The sequence below is a fragment of the Chiloscyllium plagiosum genome, unplaced genomic scaffold (genome assembly GCF_037043375.1).
Source record: "Chiloscyllium plagiosum isolate Xiang-an unplaced genomic scaffold, Cpla_swu_hap1 HiC_scaffold_2, whole genome shotgun sequence".
NCBI lineage: Eukaryota > Metazoa > Chordata > Chondrichthyes > Orectolobiformes > Hemiscylliidae > Chiloscyllium > Chiloscyllium plagiosum.
In genome coordinates, this window is record NW_028270140.1 from 34,720,671 (window position 1) to 34,739,713 (window position 19,043).

The following is a 19,043-nucleotide window of genomic DNA, read 5'->3' on the forward strand; positions in this document are numbered from 1 at the left end:
AATACTGAGACTCACTAATTCCAGCCTTATTGCTTGAACCAATGTGAATCTAATTTGATTTAATCTGATGTCCTCAGAGTATTCACGTGGGCCTCTGAATTACTTAACCATTGACATTACACTGTACCACTGCCACCGTTCCAGATAACTAGACTGCTCCTTTCACATGGACTTGAAAAAATAAAGGAGCAATAGAAAAGGGGAATTTACCTTGGTGTCCCAGTTCAACAATTATCACTCAAATCAATAGCTGCTAAAAGATCATGTTCCTGTTGCAGAATTTTGCTGTGCAGACACTGGTTGCCATGCTCCCTACATTACAGCAGCAAACAAACAAAGCTTCATCTGGAGTCAGAAAAAGGGCGTATCCAAATGTAAATTCCTCTTTTTGAATGTTGGGAAGAAGCTGTTATTATACGAGGGAGGCTTCCTCTTCCCAAAAGACATTATTTTAGGCAACTCCTGCAGGCACCACCATCAGATGCAGTATTTGCCTTAATATTTAGTCACATGTTCCCAATCAGCCTAACTGGTCAAAACAAAATAATACAGCAACTACAAAGTATTGCAATCTGAAAGAAAATAGAAAGTATTGAGAGTACTGATTGCAAAAAGCAAAAAAGGCCAGTTCTTTGCAATGGCATTAGTGATATTATTGTTCAGACTTTTAATCCAGAAACTCAGCTAATAAGTCCTGTCAAGGCAGGTGATGGAATTTGAATCGAATAAATATCAGGAATTAAGAATCTAATGATGACCATTGTTGATTGTCAGGAAAAGCACAGCTGGTTCACCAATAGAAGGGAAGACACCTCACTATCCTCACCTGGTCTGGACTAGATGTGACTGCAAACCCACAGCAATATGGTTGACTCTCATCTGTACTTTAAAATGGCCCAGCAAGCCGCTGAGTTGTATCAATCTCTATGAAGTTTCAACAAAGAAAGGAAACCAAATGGACCACCTGGTATTATCCTAGGCACTGGAAATAACAATGGTACAAGTAGCCTTATTGATCCTGTAAAATCCTCCTTACTACCATCTGGGAATTGTCTAACAGACTAGTCAAGCATGAGCCTGACATAGTCATTCTCATCCCCTCCACCTTATCCCAGATCCAACCTTCCAACTCGGTACCGCCCTCATGACCTTCTACTTCCCACTTATCAGCTCCACCCTCCTCTCCGACCTATCATCATTACTCCCACCTCCATTCACCTATCGTACTCTCAGCTACTTCCCTCCCAGCCTCACCCCCTTCCATTTATCTCTCCACCCCCTAGGCTCCCAGCCACATTCCTGATGAAGGGCTTTTGCCTGAAATGTCGATTCTTCTGCTCTTTGGATGCTGCCTGACTTGCTGTGCTTTTCCAGCACCACACTCTTGACTTTTATCTCCAGCATCTGCATAGTCATTCTCATACCTGACAGACCAACTCCAATGGGAGACAATCTAAATGCTATCCTTTGACATTCAATGGTATTACCATCACTAAATGCCTTACTATCAACATCCTTAGGCATGATTCAGAGATGCCAGTGTTGGACTGGGGTGTACAAAGTTAAAACTCACACAACACCAGGTTATAGTCCAACAGGTTTAATTGGAAGTACACTAGCTTTCGGAACGTCGCTCCTTCATCAGGTGATTGTCAGAAGCGTCGCTCCGAAAGCTAGTGTGCTTCCAATTAAACCTGTTGGACTATAACCTGGTGTTGTGTGATTTTTAACTTTGAACATCCTTAGGGTTACCATTGACTAGAAACTCAACTGGACTCACAACATGCATACAGTGGCCACAAGACCAGGTTAGGTGCTAGAAATACTATAGCAAGTATTATCTCCTGACTCCTCTAAGCACAGGTTAGGAGTGTGATGGTAAACCCCCCATTTGCCTGGACAGGTGCAGCTCCAACAACACTCAAGAAGCTTGACACCATCCAGAACTAAGCAGCCTGCCTGATTGGCAATGTTTCCTCAGACAACAAGTCACTTCCACCAAGGATCAGTAGCAATACATGCATTATCTACAAGATGCGCTGCAGAAATTCTCCAAATGATCCTCAGACTCCCAAACCCACGGCCACTTCCATCCAGATGGACAAGAACAGCAGATATATGGGAACCCCTTCACCTTCAACTTCCCCTCCAAGCCACTCACCATCCTGACTTGGAAATGTATCTCCGTTCCTTCACTTTTGCTGGATCAACATCCTGGAATTCCTTCCCTAACAGTGTTGTGGGGCACCAGGCAGCATGTGGACTATAACAGTTCCAGGAGGCAGCTTGACACCACCAGGGCAACTGGGGATGGACAGTAAGTGCTGGCCATCCAGTGATGCCCACGAGTGGGTTAAAAAAAAGGCAAATGATTTACCAAAATTTGGAACAGTAATCTGTCTTTACAGTTTACACCGAAGAACCTGTTGTATACTTTCTGCATTTTCTCTTTTACATTCTACATAAGTGGGGTTGTCCAGTTGCTGACTCATTGTTCACATGATGATCCACTTCCACTTGTGATTACATATGCCAAAGGTTTTCTGGCCACTGCACAACGAATTAACCATCTGACCAGCTGTCATAAACAAGGTGAAGAATACGTGGGCCAATGAGTGTTGCTCATTTTAGTGAACCATAGATTGGACCTAGGGAAAGATGTGCGGGGATAGATGAAGGTTCAGTAGGTGATGTCGGAATTCATTTTTGAGTGAGTCGCATATTGTGAGAATCAAGAGCTTTTCATGTAATAAAGATAAGCAGAACTGAACCTCTGTGCCTGGAACTCGAAGGAATAGTATTTTAATGTACAAAATGAGGAAGAGGAACTATATATCTGACTCTTGAGTATGCCTCTGAGAATATTTGTTTTATTTTGCAACAAGGAAGTTTTGTACAGATCATGTGACTGGCTGCCAGCTCTGGCTGGGTGTATTCATGGGAATCATGTCATATCTTACAGGCCTCTAACTACCTCACCCAGTTTATACCGTCAAATGTTTTTATAATCAAAACAATACAGCATTGAAATAAATTGTGAATTTTTTTAATGGCCTCTTATGATTCTTATCCCATATGTATTGCTCTCAGCAAGTGTCCAGGAATTCCATAATCCTCACAAACCCCAGGACAAAACTGAACTGAATCTGCTGCAGCTTGACATCTGTCGTAATGCTGTGTATCAGTTTACAGATTCCAGAAAATGTAAACTTCAACTGAATTAAAGATACATTGCTCATTGTGACTCACATTTCTGAGGTCTCTCAAACTGTGTGAAAGCTTCCTCAAATCAGAATTAACTACTTCACTGCTGGGGTCAGTTTGTGTTGAGTGAAACTTGGCAAATGATCAACATGTGTCCTCCCATTTGCTTTCTTAGCTATGCATCATGTCTTATGTTGGATTTTTCCACATTAATTAGCACATGCTAAATATTAAATTTAATCCAGTGTTATATTACTAATACTAAAAAATATGAAAATAAGAGCTTGTTTAAAATCTAAATTTACTTCCCACGTTTTGCATACTTGCTTTTAAATTGAATAAAATTGGAATTAAGATAAGCAAGAATATTACTAAATGGGAATTCTTTGTTGTTTTGTTGCTGGTAATCAGGATTGAGCACATTCGGGTCAGATGGACAACTGGTGCAAATGGATCAAAGTAGAAACGCTTAAAGATGAATCACCAAGTAAGAACTGAATTGAAACACCTTCAATATAGAGTTCAGAACAATGGAATGAAGAGAGAAAATGCTTTCCAATTCAGGTCCATTGGAGATTATTGATTCTGTGCCCAATTTATCAGCCCCAAATGAGTACTTATTAATGTCTAATATGGCAAGTGGCAGACACCTTGTGAATCTGCACCTTAGATGAGTTCAGTTTAATAGTTACCCTGGATTTACAGTAGTTTTTAAAAACATTCTCTAATGATCTTGGTAAATATTACATTTATGTGATTTGGGACCCTCCAGATTCTCTAATGTGAATGGATTCTTTCACAAGGTTCCAGGTGTAGGGGGAATTGCCCATTGAAAATTTCAATATCTAGGGCAATTCCCATGCAGCCAGCTGCTTTAGGGATTCCATAGAGACCTCATGCGCCAATTCAATCAATGCTGTCCCAATAACTCCCTTACCATGTTTCTCTTGCCACAGAACGTTAGCATTTTAAAATTAATTCATAGGACGAGGGCCTCGCTGGCAAAGCCGGTATATATTGCCCACCTTTAACTGTCCTTGAGAAGGAGGTAGTGAGCTGCCTTCTTGAATAAAACTGAGTGACTTGTTAAAAACTGAAGAAACTGCAGATGCTGTAAATCAGAAACAAAAACAGAAGTTGCTGGTAAAGCTCAATAGGTCTGGTAGCATCTGTTAAGAGAAAGTGTCGCCAGATCCGAAACGTTAACTTTAATTTTCTTCACAGATGCTGCCGGACCTGCTGAGCTTTTCCAGCAACTTCTGTTTTTGTGAGTGACTTTCTAAGGGCTCTTAAGAATAAATCATATCATTGTGGATCTGAAGTCACATGCATTTCATTTCAGGTAAGAACAGCAGATTTTTCATTCCTAAGAGAGTACTGGCAAACAAAGTTGTTTTTTTACTGGCTTTTTTTAACTGTAGTCAAGGGGTTTCCTGCTTTCCATTATCAATGCTTTTTTTTTAATTCCAGATGTTGAGTTTAACTTCACCAGCATTCATGGCAGGATTTGCATTTGTTTCTCCAAAACTATTAATCCAGGCTTTTTGAGAATTGTCCACCAACATAATTACTATGATACCAGCTTCAAATCTTACTACAACCTACTTCCAACTTATTAGATTTATATCCCAGTTGTATTTAGTTGACTAATATTACTTTTCACCCAGCACAGGTAATGATGGACTATCATACTGGAGGCCAAGACACAACTGCTTTTCTTAAACCCTCTTGTTAATTTGGGCAGGTTGTTTTGGGAGTGACTGAACCAGTCAACTTTCAAGAAGTCTTAAGACGAGAGGTCAATTATTAACCAAATTGGTCATGCAGTACTCCATTGTACAGTAACACTGCAGATGGCAGAATGATGTATCCTTGTAATACTCACGGGTTTCACAGAGACGCCCCATCCATCCTTCAGGACAAGTGCATGTGTTTGGTCTTTCACAGGCTCCACCATTCTGACAGGGAAACCTGCAGACAGCTAGTCAAATAGAAACCAACAGTAAACGGTTAGTGTGAAGCATGAGTATTTAATCAAATAGTACGTGGACTAATTCCAGATAAATCCTGATCTACTGATCAGTACCAATATTTTTCCTCCCTTTATTTTTTCACGGGATGTGGGCATAACTGGTAAAGTCAGCAGTTGTTGCCCAGCCTTAATCTCCCTTGAGTGACTTGTTGAGCTATTTGGGAGGACAATTAAGAGTCACCCACATTGCTGTGAGTCTGGATATTGGCCAGACAAGGTAAGGTTGGGGGATTTGCTTCCCTGAAGGACACTGGCAAACCAGTGGGTTTCTTTTGCAAATATTGACAATAATTTTATGATCATTATTACAGAGATTTTATTAATTGGATTTAAACTGCACTAGTTGGTGGGTGAAATTTGAATATATGTACACAGAGGATTAGCTTAAAATTCTGTGTTACCAGTCCAGTAATATTACCACTACAACCCCATCTCCCCAGTTCCTGGACAAATGGAAATCGTAGATTGAAATGAATGAATATTGGCTAGAATAAACAATATTAGTGGAGAAATATTGAGCAGTTTAGCACCTTTGATTAAGGACAAGATTAAATGCATCCCACGTTGCTCAGAGGAGCAAGGTAGATAGCAAAGATTTGGATCATTATTTCACAAACCTGTCTGGCTGTACATCTGGTGTTGGAAAGCTAATGATGTACTACTGCTTAAAGATGAATATATCCCAATATTATTGTCCAGTCTGTCTATCTTTGCTAGTGGGCAAAGTATTGAAAAAATACCAAGAGATAGTACAAATTAACAGTGAGAAAAGCAAGATTGACTAGAGCAGTCAACATGAATTTCTTTTAAGAAAAGGTCATGTCTATCTTGATATGTATAACTAACATTTTCTGAGGTTGTATACAGGAATGTCATTGAAAATGCAACAGGAGTTCAGTGCGAATGTAAAAGGAGGGTCAATGAGGCTACAACAGGAGGTCAGTGAGGATGCAACAGAAGAATCTATAAGTATGTACCAGGAGGGTGAATGAGGATATAATAGAAAATCAATGAAGATGTAATAGGAATGTCCATGAGGATGTAATAGAAGGTCAATGGTGGTGTAACAGGAAGATGAATGAGGATATAACAGGTGGGTCAATGGAGATATAACATGAGGTCAATGAGTAAGTAGAAAGCGGGTCAGTAAGGATGAATGAATATGTAATGGGAGGGCCAATGAGGATGTAACAGGACAGTCAATGAGACTATTACAGGAGGTCAGCGATGGTGTAACAGGATGTTAATGAGAACTTAATGGAAGGTTGAATGGAGATGTAATAGGAGGGTCAATGAGGATGTAATAGTAGGGCCAATAAGACTGTAATAGGTGAGTCAATAAGGCTGTAATAAGGATGTCAATGAGGATGCATCAGAAGGGTCAATGAAGATGCAACTGTAGGGTAATGAGGACGTAACAAGAGGGTCAATAAAGGATAGCATATTTAATGTATTTGCCAAAGGTTTTGGTAAAACTGTTTGACAAGATCCCACATGACAGACTGGCCAGAAGAATGAGATCCAATGAGAAGTGACAAGTTGGATCCAATATCAGCTTAGTACCAGGAAATAAATGAATACCAAGCATTTTGCTGATTGGATGATTGTTTCCATTGGGATTTTGCAGGGCTCAGTATTGTGTGCCTTGCTTTTCATGCTATACAAAGCCAATGGTTGACTTCATTTTAGTGGACATGTTTAAGCTACAAAAATTGGCCATGTAGTTCAGTGATGATGAATCAGTCCACTGGTCAGGTGAACAGAAAAGCAGAGAAATGGAATTCTGTCTGGGAAAGTATAACATAATGCATTTGGGGAGATTATATTGGACTTGTAAAAAACAATAGGCAGACTGCAGTGAGAGTACTGCATACAGTTGTCACAAATTACAGAAAAGATATGATCACATTAGAGGGAACATGAAATGGAGATTTGAGAGGATTTTGCTAGAAATGGAGAATTTTAACTTTGAGGAAAGATTGGTTAATAAGCATTTTATTTTCTTTTGAACAGTGGAAATTGACAGGAGGTTTGATTAATGTATATTAATTATGAAGTTACAAAATAGACTGGTTAGAAAGAATCCATTTCTGTTAGAAATATAATAACCGAGGGGTGTAGATTTAAAGCAAAACAGAAGTTACTGGAAAAGCTGAGCAGGTCTGGCAGCATCTGTGCAGAGAAATCAGAGTTAACGTCTCGGGTTCGGTGATGAGGCAGGGTCACCGGTTCCGAAGCATTAACTTTGATTTTTCTTCACACATGCTGCCAGAACTGCTGAGCATTTCCAGCAACTCCTTTTTTTGTTTCTGATTTACAGCATCCACAGTTCTTTCAGTATAGATTTAAAGATGATGTTTGGAAGGATTGGAGGGGAACTGAGGAGCAATTCTTTTTTTCATGAGGATGCAACAGGAGGTCAGTGAGAATGTAAGAGGAGGATCAAGGAAAACGGCAACACATTTTTTAAAGTGGAACTGACTGAGAGGGCAATAGATACAGAAACTCTCACTGCATTTGAAAAAGCTTGGATGTGCACGTGTGGTGCTGCAAAGCTCCTGTCACATACCAAGAACTACAAAGTGTGTTTGACAGGGAGAAAAATCCAAGAGTTCTGGAGAAGAGTCATATCAGACTCGAAACATTAACTTGGTTTTTCTCTCGGCAGATTTTGCCAGACCTGCGGAGTTTATCCAGCATTTTCTGCTTTATTTTAGATTTCCACCATCCACTGTATTTTATTCAAGAGATGAATGGCTTCCATTCAAGCCATCAATCTATCTATGTTCTGATGTATTTCTGTGCTGTAACAGATTCACTGGATTATTGTTCAATGGTTAAGAATGTGCGCTAATGTTATGAAATGTTCATCTTTTACTTGTGATCTTAAACTAAAGTCAAGTTCCAGGAGATGTGATTGGTTTCCCAACAGGACAGACACTGCTTGAACTATGTTGGTTGCAGCTCAGTAGATAAAGTTCTCGCCTCTGAGCTAGAAGGTTCTGGGGTTCAAGATTCACTTGAATTTTATTATACAGGCCAAAGCTACCAGTACTGAGAGATTCTTATGCTATTGCAGGAGCTTCCTCCTACACGAAGCCTTCTACCAAGGTCCCATTTTTTGTTTGAGGTAGAGGTAAGAGCTCCCAAGCATTACTTTAAGAAGAAACAGATTTCCACTGTTTTGCCTAATATTTATCCCCAAATTAACATCACAAAACAGATTCAATGGTCATCATCATCAAGTTTATGGAAGCTTGCTGTATACAAATTGACTGCCTTATTTCCAACGTTGCAACAATGACTACACTTCAAAAATACCACATAAGTTTTAGGATGTAATGAAATAGTAAAACGTGTTTTGGAAATGCCAGTTATTTCTATTGCTTTATTAGCCTCTTTTCTCAAGTCACGCAATCTGACCTTGGATAAGGTATAAAGGATTCAGGCCGAACAAAGATTTTATTTCCTGCAGTCTCAGCAAGGTAAGAAACATCTAGAAAATTCTTGATTCTTGAAAATGATGTTGTGTGATCACGCTCACATTGTTTCCAAAGCACAGTTTCTGCAGAAAACCAATGTGGTGAAGCAATTTTCTTGTTATGAATGAGATTTATTAAATTTCCTAAGTTGAAAGCAAAAAAGTATTTGATGAGGTATTTTGTCTTTGCTGTATTGTGCCTAATGTCTTGTGCCTTCCCAATGCTTACCAGTCTGTGTAATCTCACTTCCAATTTTCATTGTAGTCCCTAAACAACAAAGTTTCCACAGTAACATCAATGACTTGCATTCATAAAGCACCTTTAATGTAATAAAACAATACAAGACTGTTCACAACCAGAAAACAACAAAGGTGGTGTAAGGAGATATTCGGTTAAGTAACAGAAAGCTTGATTGAGGAAATTGCTTCCTAGGAATGTTTTGAGAAGAAACCTGAGCATACAATCCAAGTGATAATTACTGTGTAATAATGTCTGAATGCTGCATGTTACAAGATGAGCTGGCCCATTTCACAACAGTAATGATTGATTTGGGTTTGGAACTCACTGCCTGACAGGATGGAAGTTGCATACATTTAATTGCAAACTTTAAAAACTTTGAAATGTTCCTCCAAAGGTGACTTATACATCACGTAGAAAAGTGAATCACCATTGTAGATGGGGTTAGTTCCTGAAATAACACTAGCATCTGATACAAAGAGTGGGTGTGTCTTAAACTTCCCACAACTGCATCACATACAGCATATCTCTAGCTTGATCCCCACACCCAGCTATAACACACTAATATGTAAAACATGCAACTGTTGGGTGAAAAATTAAAGTTGACTATGAATGTGAGCATGGCCTGTTTTAGCTGAAAAGGGAGTTCAGTTTATATGCTGAGAATGTGCAGGAAATGATTTTTTGGGAGGCCAGAACATAAAGGGTTGTTATATAAGATATAAAGGGCTTATGCCCGAAACGTCAATTCTCCTGCTCCTTGGATGCTGCCTGACCTGCTGCGCTCTTCCAGCAACACATTTTCAGCTCTGATCTCCAGCATCTGCAGTCCTCACTTTCTCCTGCTATATAAGATAAGTCAACTTTATAAGTCATGATTTATGGAATTTTAAACATGATTTAAAATGAGTTAAAGGCAAGAATGGATTTGTTCTGAAGTGTCCTGTGATGGGAAAAACTGCAGATATTGGAGATAAAATCTCTTAGCAAGGCCACTGAAACTCACAGAAATGTTACTGTAGATGAGGAAGTGCCTTTACAAAAGTAGGGACAGAGAGAGAAAAGAAAAAGTGTGATGATTAGTGGCAATTATGCAGTTTTATCAAGTTTGTGATTTTTCAATACCTCTGCATCTGGGGGGTTTGCTCCAGGTTCCATTCTCCAGACAACTACTTGCTCGAGACCCTTCCAGCATATATCCACTGTAGCAGGAGTATGTTGCTATGTCTCCTACGTGGTGAAGCAATCCTCGTACAAAGGCATTTTTAACTTGAACTGGTGGTCCGCATGTTATTTCTTTGTCAAAGGATAAAAGGAACAGAAGTTACAATTTATGAAATTACTTATGTGGAAATAGCATGAGGGAAGGGACTGTTTCTGTGAGATCACCAAAATGCAGAGATCAGGAGCACCACAAGTATTCACAACTGGACAAGGGTCACTGGACCTGAAACATTAGCTCTGTTTCACACCCCGTAGATGCTGCCAGAGCTGCAGAGTTTACCCAGCACACCTCTAACTACACTTCTTCCAGATTTCTTGCTGGTCGAATGTCTGTTGTTTGGGAACAATTTTATTTTGGTGCCCATTGAGATAAAGGAGAAAGTGGGGACTGCAGAGGCTGGAGATCAGAGTGGAGAGTGTGCTGCTGGAAAAGCACAGCAGGTCAGGCAGCATCCGAGCAGCAGGAGATGTGACATTTCAGGCAAGAGCCCTTCATCAGGAAAGTGCCTCATTCCTGATGAAAGCCTTATGCCCGCAACATCGATTCTCCTGCTGCCTGACCTGCTGTGATTTTCCAGCACCACACTCTCAATGCTCATTGAGGTAAAGGATGATTGGTTAGAATGTCTATCCTGTATTGCATTCACATAATGAAATAAGTTATGATACTTTAAGTTGCTGCTTTAGTCCACTACTTTCAGATTGAGATCACAATTGAGAGTTACATTATTTTTCCAATCCTGCCTCCTAAGCAACTGGACACAACCTGTAATCCGTCATTCTGCAATGGAAACACCATAATTGTAAATACTTGAGATTAAAATCACCACACCTCAAACTGCACACCAGAGAAACAATTTTCCTGAATTTGACAATCTCACTTAGATTGTTGCTATGCATCTTCTTTCTTTACAAAAGGAGGGAGCTTTGTATTTCAGGGCGCCTCAGAAATGTGGAGCTGTACTTCCATTCTTTTGTATCGTAGAAATATTGGGGAAAGAAAAATCACATCTATATTCGCAGCAGTCAGCTGCCATATTCTGAACTTGAAAGGTTCTGATGCCACTTTGACAGCTGCTGTCATACAGTAAGTATATAAGGTAAGTGTGACATTAGGATACTGAGAGCATAAGGTGCCAGCTGGGTGAGGGTACAGGTTGTTGGCTCAGAAGAAGCAGGGTACAGGGTGGGTAGGGTACCAGCTGGGTAAGATGCCAAATGGGAAGGGTTTAGGGTGCCAAGTCACAAGGGTGCAAGGTGGTTAGGGAGCCAAGTAAATAATGCAGTGTTTAGGGTAGGTCAGGGTTTGTGGGAGAATTCAGGTCTAATAGGCATCAGATAAGGTGGATATCAGGACTGGAGGCAATGAGAGTGGAGCAGGGTTGGGGGCTGTGTCCAGCAGTGGCATTGGTGAGTCCAGTCTGCTGACAACAGTGGGGTTGAAGGTCAGGTAATGGTGGCAGCAGCAGAGTTGTTGGGTCTGGTGGTGGTCTAGTTTGTCAGGGATTGGATCCAGTGGGCATAGGGAGAGCATTGGTTGTCAGCTCTGGCAGTAGTGGTGGTATGAACGAGTTGGGTTTGGCAGTCATTAGTAATGGTGGGTGTCTAGCAGCAGGGATGTCAGTGATTATCAGGGGTCAGATCCAGTATATGTGGTCAAGGTCTTGGGGAATGTCAATCTCCTGGAGTTTTGGGATCCCCAGAAGGTCAGGGTCAGGGAGCAGCAAGAAATCTGGAAGAAGTGTAGTTAGAGGTGTGCATGGTAACTAGGGGTAAAAACAATGACTGCAGATTCTGGAAACCAGATTTTGGATTCGAGTGGTGTTGGAAAAGCACAGCAGTTCAGGCAGCATCCGAGGAGCAGGAAAATAGTAACTATGGGGTCAGTTTAATAGTTAATGGGATTTAGACATTGTATCTAACTTTTACAGAAAATCAATTTTACTTAATTTCATGATTTAAATGGAGATTTTCAGAGGATCCCAGGCGAAAAAAGAATTGCGTGGCGGAAAGTTCAATTACCCAGGTAATTCCTTCAGTTGGCTATGTGGCGATTTTACAGAGTCCCCATGAACAAGTCTCATCTACACTGGAATAATGACTGTCCGGCCATTGGAAAATCTGGACCTAAGGTCTGTTCTACAATATATAATAGTTGAATTATTATTTTGAATGTTTTTCTGTTCACAGGATCTTGAAGATTCTTAGCCGCAGGTTTAGTTTAATCAGTGAATTTCGGACTGGATGGAAGCCAGGTAATTAAAACCACGCCTATATATTCGACACAGATTCCCCTCATCATAGATTCTGTCTCAGCTATTTTAACCCTTGACAGAATATTCATCCAGTCTCTCAATGCACAAGGTTATCAAGCAAAAATTCTAGAATATTCAACAATAAGAACAGAATATGCAATTCAATAGCCTTTTGTCAGAATCTAATCAAAATCTTGGAGCTGTCTCCCTAACAGCACTGTGGCTGTACTTACATTGATTCTATATTACTGATAAGGAATAACATCTCTTCACTTACTCCCATAAGAAACAGAGATTGAACTCCATCTCACTGGTTAGTATGACAAATAATGACTGAGTGACCATGTAGTTGATAACCTTTCTCGACGTAATGGTCACTTTTGGTATATGTAAGCATGACACTGTGGCATATTAGGAGGAACAATACAATGTCTTGCTATTTAAACAGAATGCATTGAAGTTTTTTTGTATAACACTTCAATAAAGTTAATAAGCAGATAAGCAAAGTTTGCAATTCTACAGTTTCCGGCTTACTGTTTAGAAAAATGATTGGTGATCTCATTCAAACAGACAAAATTCTTACAAGGTTCAATGGGGTAGATGCTGAAAGGATATTTTCTTTTGTCGACAACCAGGTTTCCCCATCTCAAAATAAGGGACTGGTGATTTATGGTGGGACAGTTGATGAACAGTGGATGACTTTCAAGGCAATGTTTCAAAGTGCTCAGCAAAAGTATATACCAGTGAAAAGGAAGGACTGTAGGAAAAGGGGTATTCAGTTATGGATATCTAAAGAAATAAGGGAGGCTATCCAATTAAAAGGAGAAAGTGAGGTCTGCAGATGCTGGAGATCAGAGCTGAAAATGTGTTGCTGGAAAAGCGCAGCAGGTCAGGCAGCATCCAGGGAACAGGAGAATCGACGTTTCGGGCATAAGCCCTTCTTCAGTCCTGAAGAAGGGCTTATGCCCGAAACGTCGATTCTCCTGTTCCCTGGATGCTGCCTGACCTGCTGCGCTTTTCCAGCAACACATTTTCATATCCAATTAAAAGAGAAAGCATACAAATTGGCAAAAACTAGTGGGAAACTAGAATGTTGGGAAAACTTTAAAGGTAAAAATAAGGACTGCTGGAAACCAGATTCTAGATTAGAGTGGTGCTGGAAAAGCACAGCAGTTCAGGAAGCATCCGAGGAGCAGGAAAATCGACATTTCGGGCAAAAGCCCTTCATCAGGAATAGAGGCTTTAAAGGTCAACAGAAGGCCACACAAATATGATAGACATGTAAGATAGATTATGAGAGTAAACTAGCTCAAATTATAAAGACAGATAGAAAAACATTCTATAAATATATAAAATGGAGTGGCTAAGGTAAACATTGCTCCTTTATAGGATGAAAAGAGGGTTTTTGTAATGGGATATGAGGAAATGACCGAGGCATTAAATAGGTATTTTGTGTCGGGCTTCACAGAGGAGGACCTGAGTAACGTGCCAGTAACTGACAAGGAGATGAAGATAGATGAGGACCTGGAGATAATCATTATCATGAAAGAGGTAGTGTTGGCAAGCTAGTGCAGTTAAAGGTAGACTAGTCTCCTGGGCCCTGATGGATTGCATCCCAGGATACGTAAAGAGATGGCAGGGGAAATAGCAAATGAACTTGTAGAAATTTTCCTAAATTCACTGGACTCTAGGGGCAGTTCCAATAGATTGGAAAACAGCAAATGTGACGCCACTGTTTAATAAAGGAGGTAGACAAAAGATGGGGAATTACAAATCAGTTAGCTTAACCTCAGTAGTAGGGAAAATGCTTGAATCTACTATCAAGGGAGAAATAGGAAGACATTTAAGTACAGATTGTCCTTTGGGCAGATAGCAGCATGGGTTCATGAAAGACAGGTCACGGTGGACAATGGGGTCCCAGTAGATGTGGTGGATCAAAATTTCCAAAAGGCATTTGACAAAGTGTCGTACTGCATAAGATAAAGATGCATGGCATTATGGTTAATGTATCAGCATGAATAGATGATTGGTTAACTAACAGGAAGCAAAGACTGGGAATAAATGAATACTTTTCTGATTAGTGATTGGTGAATAGTCATGTGCCTCAGGGATCAGTGTCGGAGCTGCAATTATTTACGGTTTACATAGATAATTTGGAGTTGGGGGTCCACGTGTCGTGTGTCACGTTTGAGGACGACGCTAAGGTGAGTAGTAGGGCAATTTTGTCCTTCATCACTAATGGGATTGAGTTTAAAAATAGGGAGATTACGTTGCAGCTGTACAGGGTGCTGGTGAGGCCATACCTGGAGTACTGCGAGCAGTTTTGGTCTCCTTACTTCAGAAAGAATGCACTGGCACTAGAGGGGGTGCAAAGAAGGTTCACAAGGTCGATTCCAGAGTTGAGAGAGTTGGCTTATGAGGAGAGACTGAGAAAATTGGGATTATATTGATTGGAATTTAGAAGAATGAGGGGGGATCTTACAGAAACATATAAAATTATGAAGGGAATAGATAAGATAGAGGTAGAGAGGATGTTTCCGTAGGTGGGTAAAACTAAGACAAGAGGGCATAGCTTCAAAGTTCAGGGAGGCAGATTTTGGACTGAATTGAGAAGGAACTTCTTCACTCAGAGGGTTGTGAATCTGTGGAATTCCCTGCCCAGTGAAGTGGTTAAGGCTTCCTTATTGAATGTTTTTAAAGCTAAGGTAGATACTTTTTTGAACAGTAAAGGAATTAAGGGTTATGGTGAGAGGGCAGCTAAGTGGAGCTGAGGCAATGAAAAAATCAGCAATGATCATACTGAATGGTGGAGTGGGCTCAAAGATGGCCCACTCTTGCTCCTAGCGCTTATGTTCTTATTTAGGACACAGATAAGGAGGAACTCTTCACATAGCGGGAGGTGAATCTTTGAAACTCTCTGCTCCAGAGGGCTGTGGAGGTTCTGTCATTGAACATATTCAAGACAGAGACTGATAGATATAGGCAGAGCTTAGGAAAGGATACTGAAATACAACGTCAGTCATAATCCAGTTGAATGGTGGAGTAGGCTCAAGGGAATCAAATAACTTAATTGTTCTCCTATTTCCTATGCTCCTATACAAACACTAAACCTAGGGATCATCAATGTAAGAGCGTACTGTTAAATCCAATAAGGAATTTAGGACCAACTTCTTTACAATAGATAGTGGTAAGAATGTAGACCTCTACCACAAGAAACAGTTGTGATGAATTTCCCAAATGCAGTCAAGGGCAAATTGGATAAATTGATGGAGAAAGGAAGGATATGTTGTAGGATGAGAGGAAGAGAATATGGGAAGAAGCTTATATGGAGTATGTATATTGTTACAGATAGGTTTGGCCAAATGCCTTTAGTGCAATTCTCTATAATTAAAATGGAGATGATTACCAATCAAAGCCAATTCCTTCACAATGGAAGTTGACCAAGGAATGCTGTATACTTAAGTAGCAAAGTGCACCAAATTGATATTCAGTATCCACGTTTCACTGTGGATAACTGTCTCTGAACAGCAACCACAATAGTAATAGATCCCTTTTAACAGTAACTCTTTTATCTGATCTGAAAATGTGTTGCTGGAAAAGCGCAGCAGGTCAGGCAGCATCCAAGGAGCAGGAGAATCAACGTTTCGGGCAGGAGCCCTTCTTAAGGAATCATCTCCTGCTCATTGGATGCTGCCTGACCTGCTGCGCTTTTCCAGCAACACATTTTCAGCTCTGATCTCCAGCATCTGCAGTCCTCACTTTCTCCTCTTTTACCTGATGCCAAAGAATGCAAACATATTTCTTTATTGTTGGCAGATCTCAACCAACTCCCTTTTTCCCTAAGGTAAAAATACAATGGATGCTGGAAACGTGAACAAAAATACTAGAAATATGCCAGAACCTTTCAGCAGTTCAGAAGGCACCCGCAAAAAGGGAAACCCAATTAACATTTTGTTGTCAGGACGGAAGACGTCAGATGAGCAGCTGCTCATCTCTTGGTACCTTCCTTTCTGATGAAAGGCCATCAACCCAAAGGAAGGGCAGTTTGAACCCAACATACTGAATGGGAACTCCACTAGATTTGGTGAAATCTGTCAGGTCTTTCTCCTTGATCCAGAATTCTGGATTTACTGCCTGGAAGGGCATTGGAAGAAAATTCAATTGCAACTTTGTAAAGAAAATTTTTAAAAAATTTATTCATGGGATGTGTGCATCATTGCCAGGGACAACATTTTTTTGCCCGTTCCTAATTTCCCAGAGGGCATTTGAGAGTCAACCACATTGTTGTGGGTTCGGAGTCATGCATAGGCCAAATTGGTAAGGATAGCAGTTACTTTCTCGAAAGGACATTAGTAATGAGATGATATTGTTCCCCAACAATCAACAATATTTTCATGGTCATCACTAGACTCTTAATTCCAGATTTTTAGAATTGAATTCAAATGCCATCATCAAGATGGGATTCGAACCTTGGTCACCAAGAGTCTCTGGAGTAACAGTTGATTGATAATACCACTAAGTCATCACCTCCCCTAATTAATATTTATATTTGAAAAGGAAAAAAATATTGCATAGTCCTGAGAGAAGAACAGTGAGTTGGGAGTGGTGGTTGGACTAATTGGAGACAATTTGCACAGGCAAGATGGTCTCGGTGGCCTTTTTCTTTGTTTACAGCTGGGCAGCTTGAATTTAGCTTCTTATGGTATTGTGGATGAGTTGTGAATACACAAGACAGTTTTCATCAAGTGTTAAATAAAAATCAAAGACAGAGAGGATATAAGTATTGTGCTCACCTTTACACACAGGTACAGGTTGACTCCAGCTCCCATTGGCCATACATTCAGCAGAGGATGCCCCTTCAACATTGTAACCTTCATCACAATAGAAATTGACTGTTTGGCCAACACTAATGGCATTATAATGAGCTTGCCCATTTATGGGTGAAGGTGGTGGATTGCACAGCGTCACTGAAAGAGAGAAACGAAAGGGATTCTGTATAGAATCACATGGAATGTAAAACACAGAGACTGGCCACTTGGCACAGAGCTTCAACAAACCTCTTCGCCCATTACTTCACTTTGAATTTCTTCCTCAACCATGCTCAGCAGATAGTACTCCTGTCTAAGTCACATGGGTATGGGTTCATGCTCCAATTCAGGGTTTAAGCACGAAAATCAAAGGTAACATTTTAATGTAGTAATCTGCTGCACTGTTGAAGGTGCTGCCTTTGGATGAACTATTAAAACTCTGCTAGATACACATAAAAGAATCCTATATTGAAGAAGACTTAAGTAGCCTTGTTGAGATTAATTTAGGCTTAATTCCCTCAATCCGGTGCAGCATTGCAAGGCTGTGCCACTGGCTCCTGGAAATTGCAAACTCATACACCAGATGATGTCTAGATCTTTAAGGTCCTTCTTGAATGTACTTCAACTTTGGCCAGCCCAGGTTCTCACTGTCGCCTGGCCATGTCCACTCTGCTGCCATTGTAGAAAGGGCATATGTCCAGGAGGCAAAAGATGTGTCCTGCCAGCATAAGTTGTCTTTCTCTGTGACCAGTCCTTTGAAGGTAATGTCATTTGTAAAGACTAGGACCGTCAACTGGTAGTGTTGCCAGGGAATGCCACAGTCTGCACCCACCATCTCCTTCTTTGATAACCAAGAGGAAAAAGAATGAAAGAGCATGCAACCTTGCCATATCCGGTGATGGCTTGCTATATTGTTGATGTTAAAATAAGAGTCTATGGTGCCTGTGTTAGTATTGATGCAGCAGTTAGAGTAAACATTTTAAATGTTTGAAGATCTTATTATACTGCCCCAGATTTTTGCACTGTATAGCAATGTTCCAGAGTGACTGCTGATGAATAGGATCAAAAGTCATCTTAGAATCAATGAAATTGATAACAAGTGACTCCTTTAAAATCTAGGCTTTGCAATTGATATTCCTGAGCATTATAAAATCTGGTCACAGCATGACCTTCAATCCTGCTGGAACCCTGCCTATTCCTTTAGCAGTGTAACATGGATTCCTACTTTGAATTTGTTGAGAAGCACAAAGTTCCAGAAGTCGCCAGGTACTGAGAGCTATGTTATGTTTTTCCAGTTGTTTTAGTCACTGAGGTTCCCTTTCATTTGCAGCTTGACGTTTACTCCTTGTCTCCTGACATCTGGGACATCCTCTGCAGGCCAGACCTTGTTGAACTGGTCCGTGAACTCTATTGCAATTGTGTTCTTGTCACATTCCAACAGCTGCACCTCAACAGTTGAATGTCAACTTGCAAGGATTTGTCAGATTATAGGTTGTGAAGAAGAGCAAGGAGATATTTTTTGGGTCCTAATTAGTTTTAATCCCTTCAAAAGAAAACAAATTATCTGAAGGTTATTGTATTCCTGTTTATTAGGACTTTTCAGATTACAATTTAGTGGTTGCATTTTCTACAACAAAACAGTAATCAAACTTCAAAAAAGTCTATTGTTGACTGGACAGCATCTCAAGACATCCAGTAGTTCTAAAAAACATTGTTTAAATGTAAGTGTTATTTTTTCACCAACTTACCCAGCTTCCTCATTAAGTGCATCTATGCTAGTCAACTTGACATCCCACATTCT

General features: G+C 40.3%; 1 protein-coding gene across 2 annotated transcripts in view; it reads right to left on the minus strand.

The window, feature by feature from the left end:
• Window positions 1-19,043, minus strand: part of svep1 (sushi, von Willebrand factor type A, EGF and pentraxin domain containing 1) — a 241,255-nt gene that overhangs the window by 20,042 nt on the left and 202,170 nt on the right. For both annotated transcript variants that reach the window (XM_043716221.2, XM_043716218.2), the window contains 3 exons: window positions 17,228-17,401; window positions 10,081-10,251; window positions 5,090-5,185 (listed from right to left, as the gene is read on the minus strand). In XM_043716221.2, coding sequence (XP_043572156.2) covers window positions 5,090-5,185; window positions 10,081-10,251; window positions 17,228-17,401 — 441 coding nt within the window. The remainder of the gene's footprint in view (window positions 1-5,089; window positions 5,186-10,080; window positions 10,252-17,227; window positions 17,402-19,043) is intronic.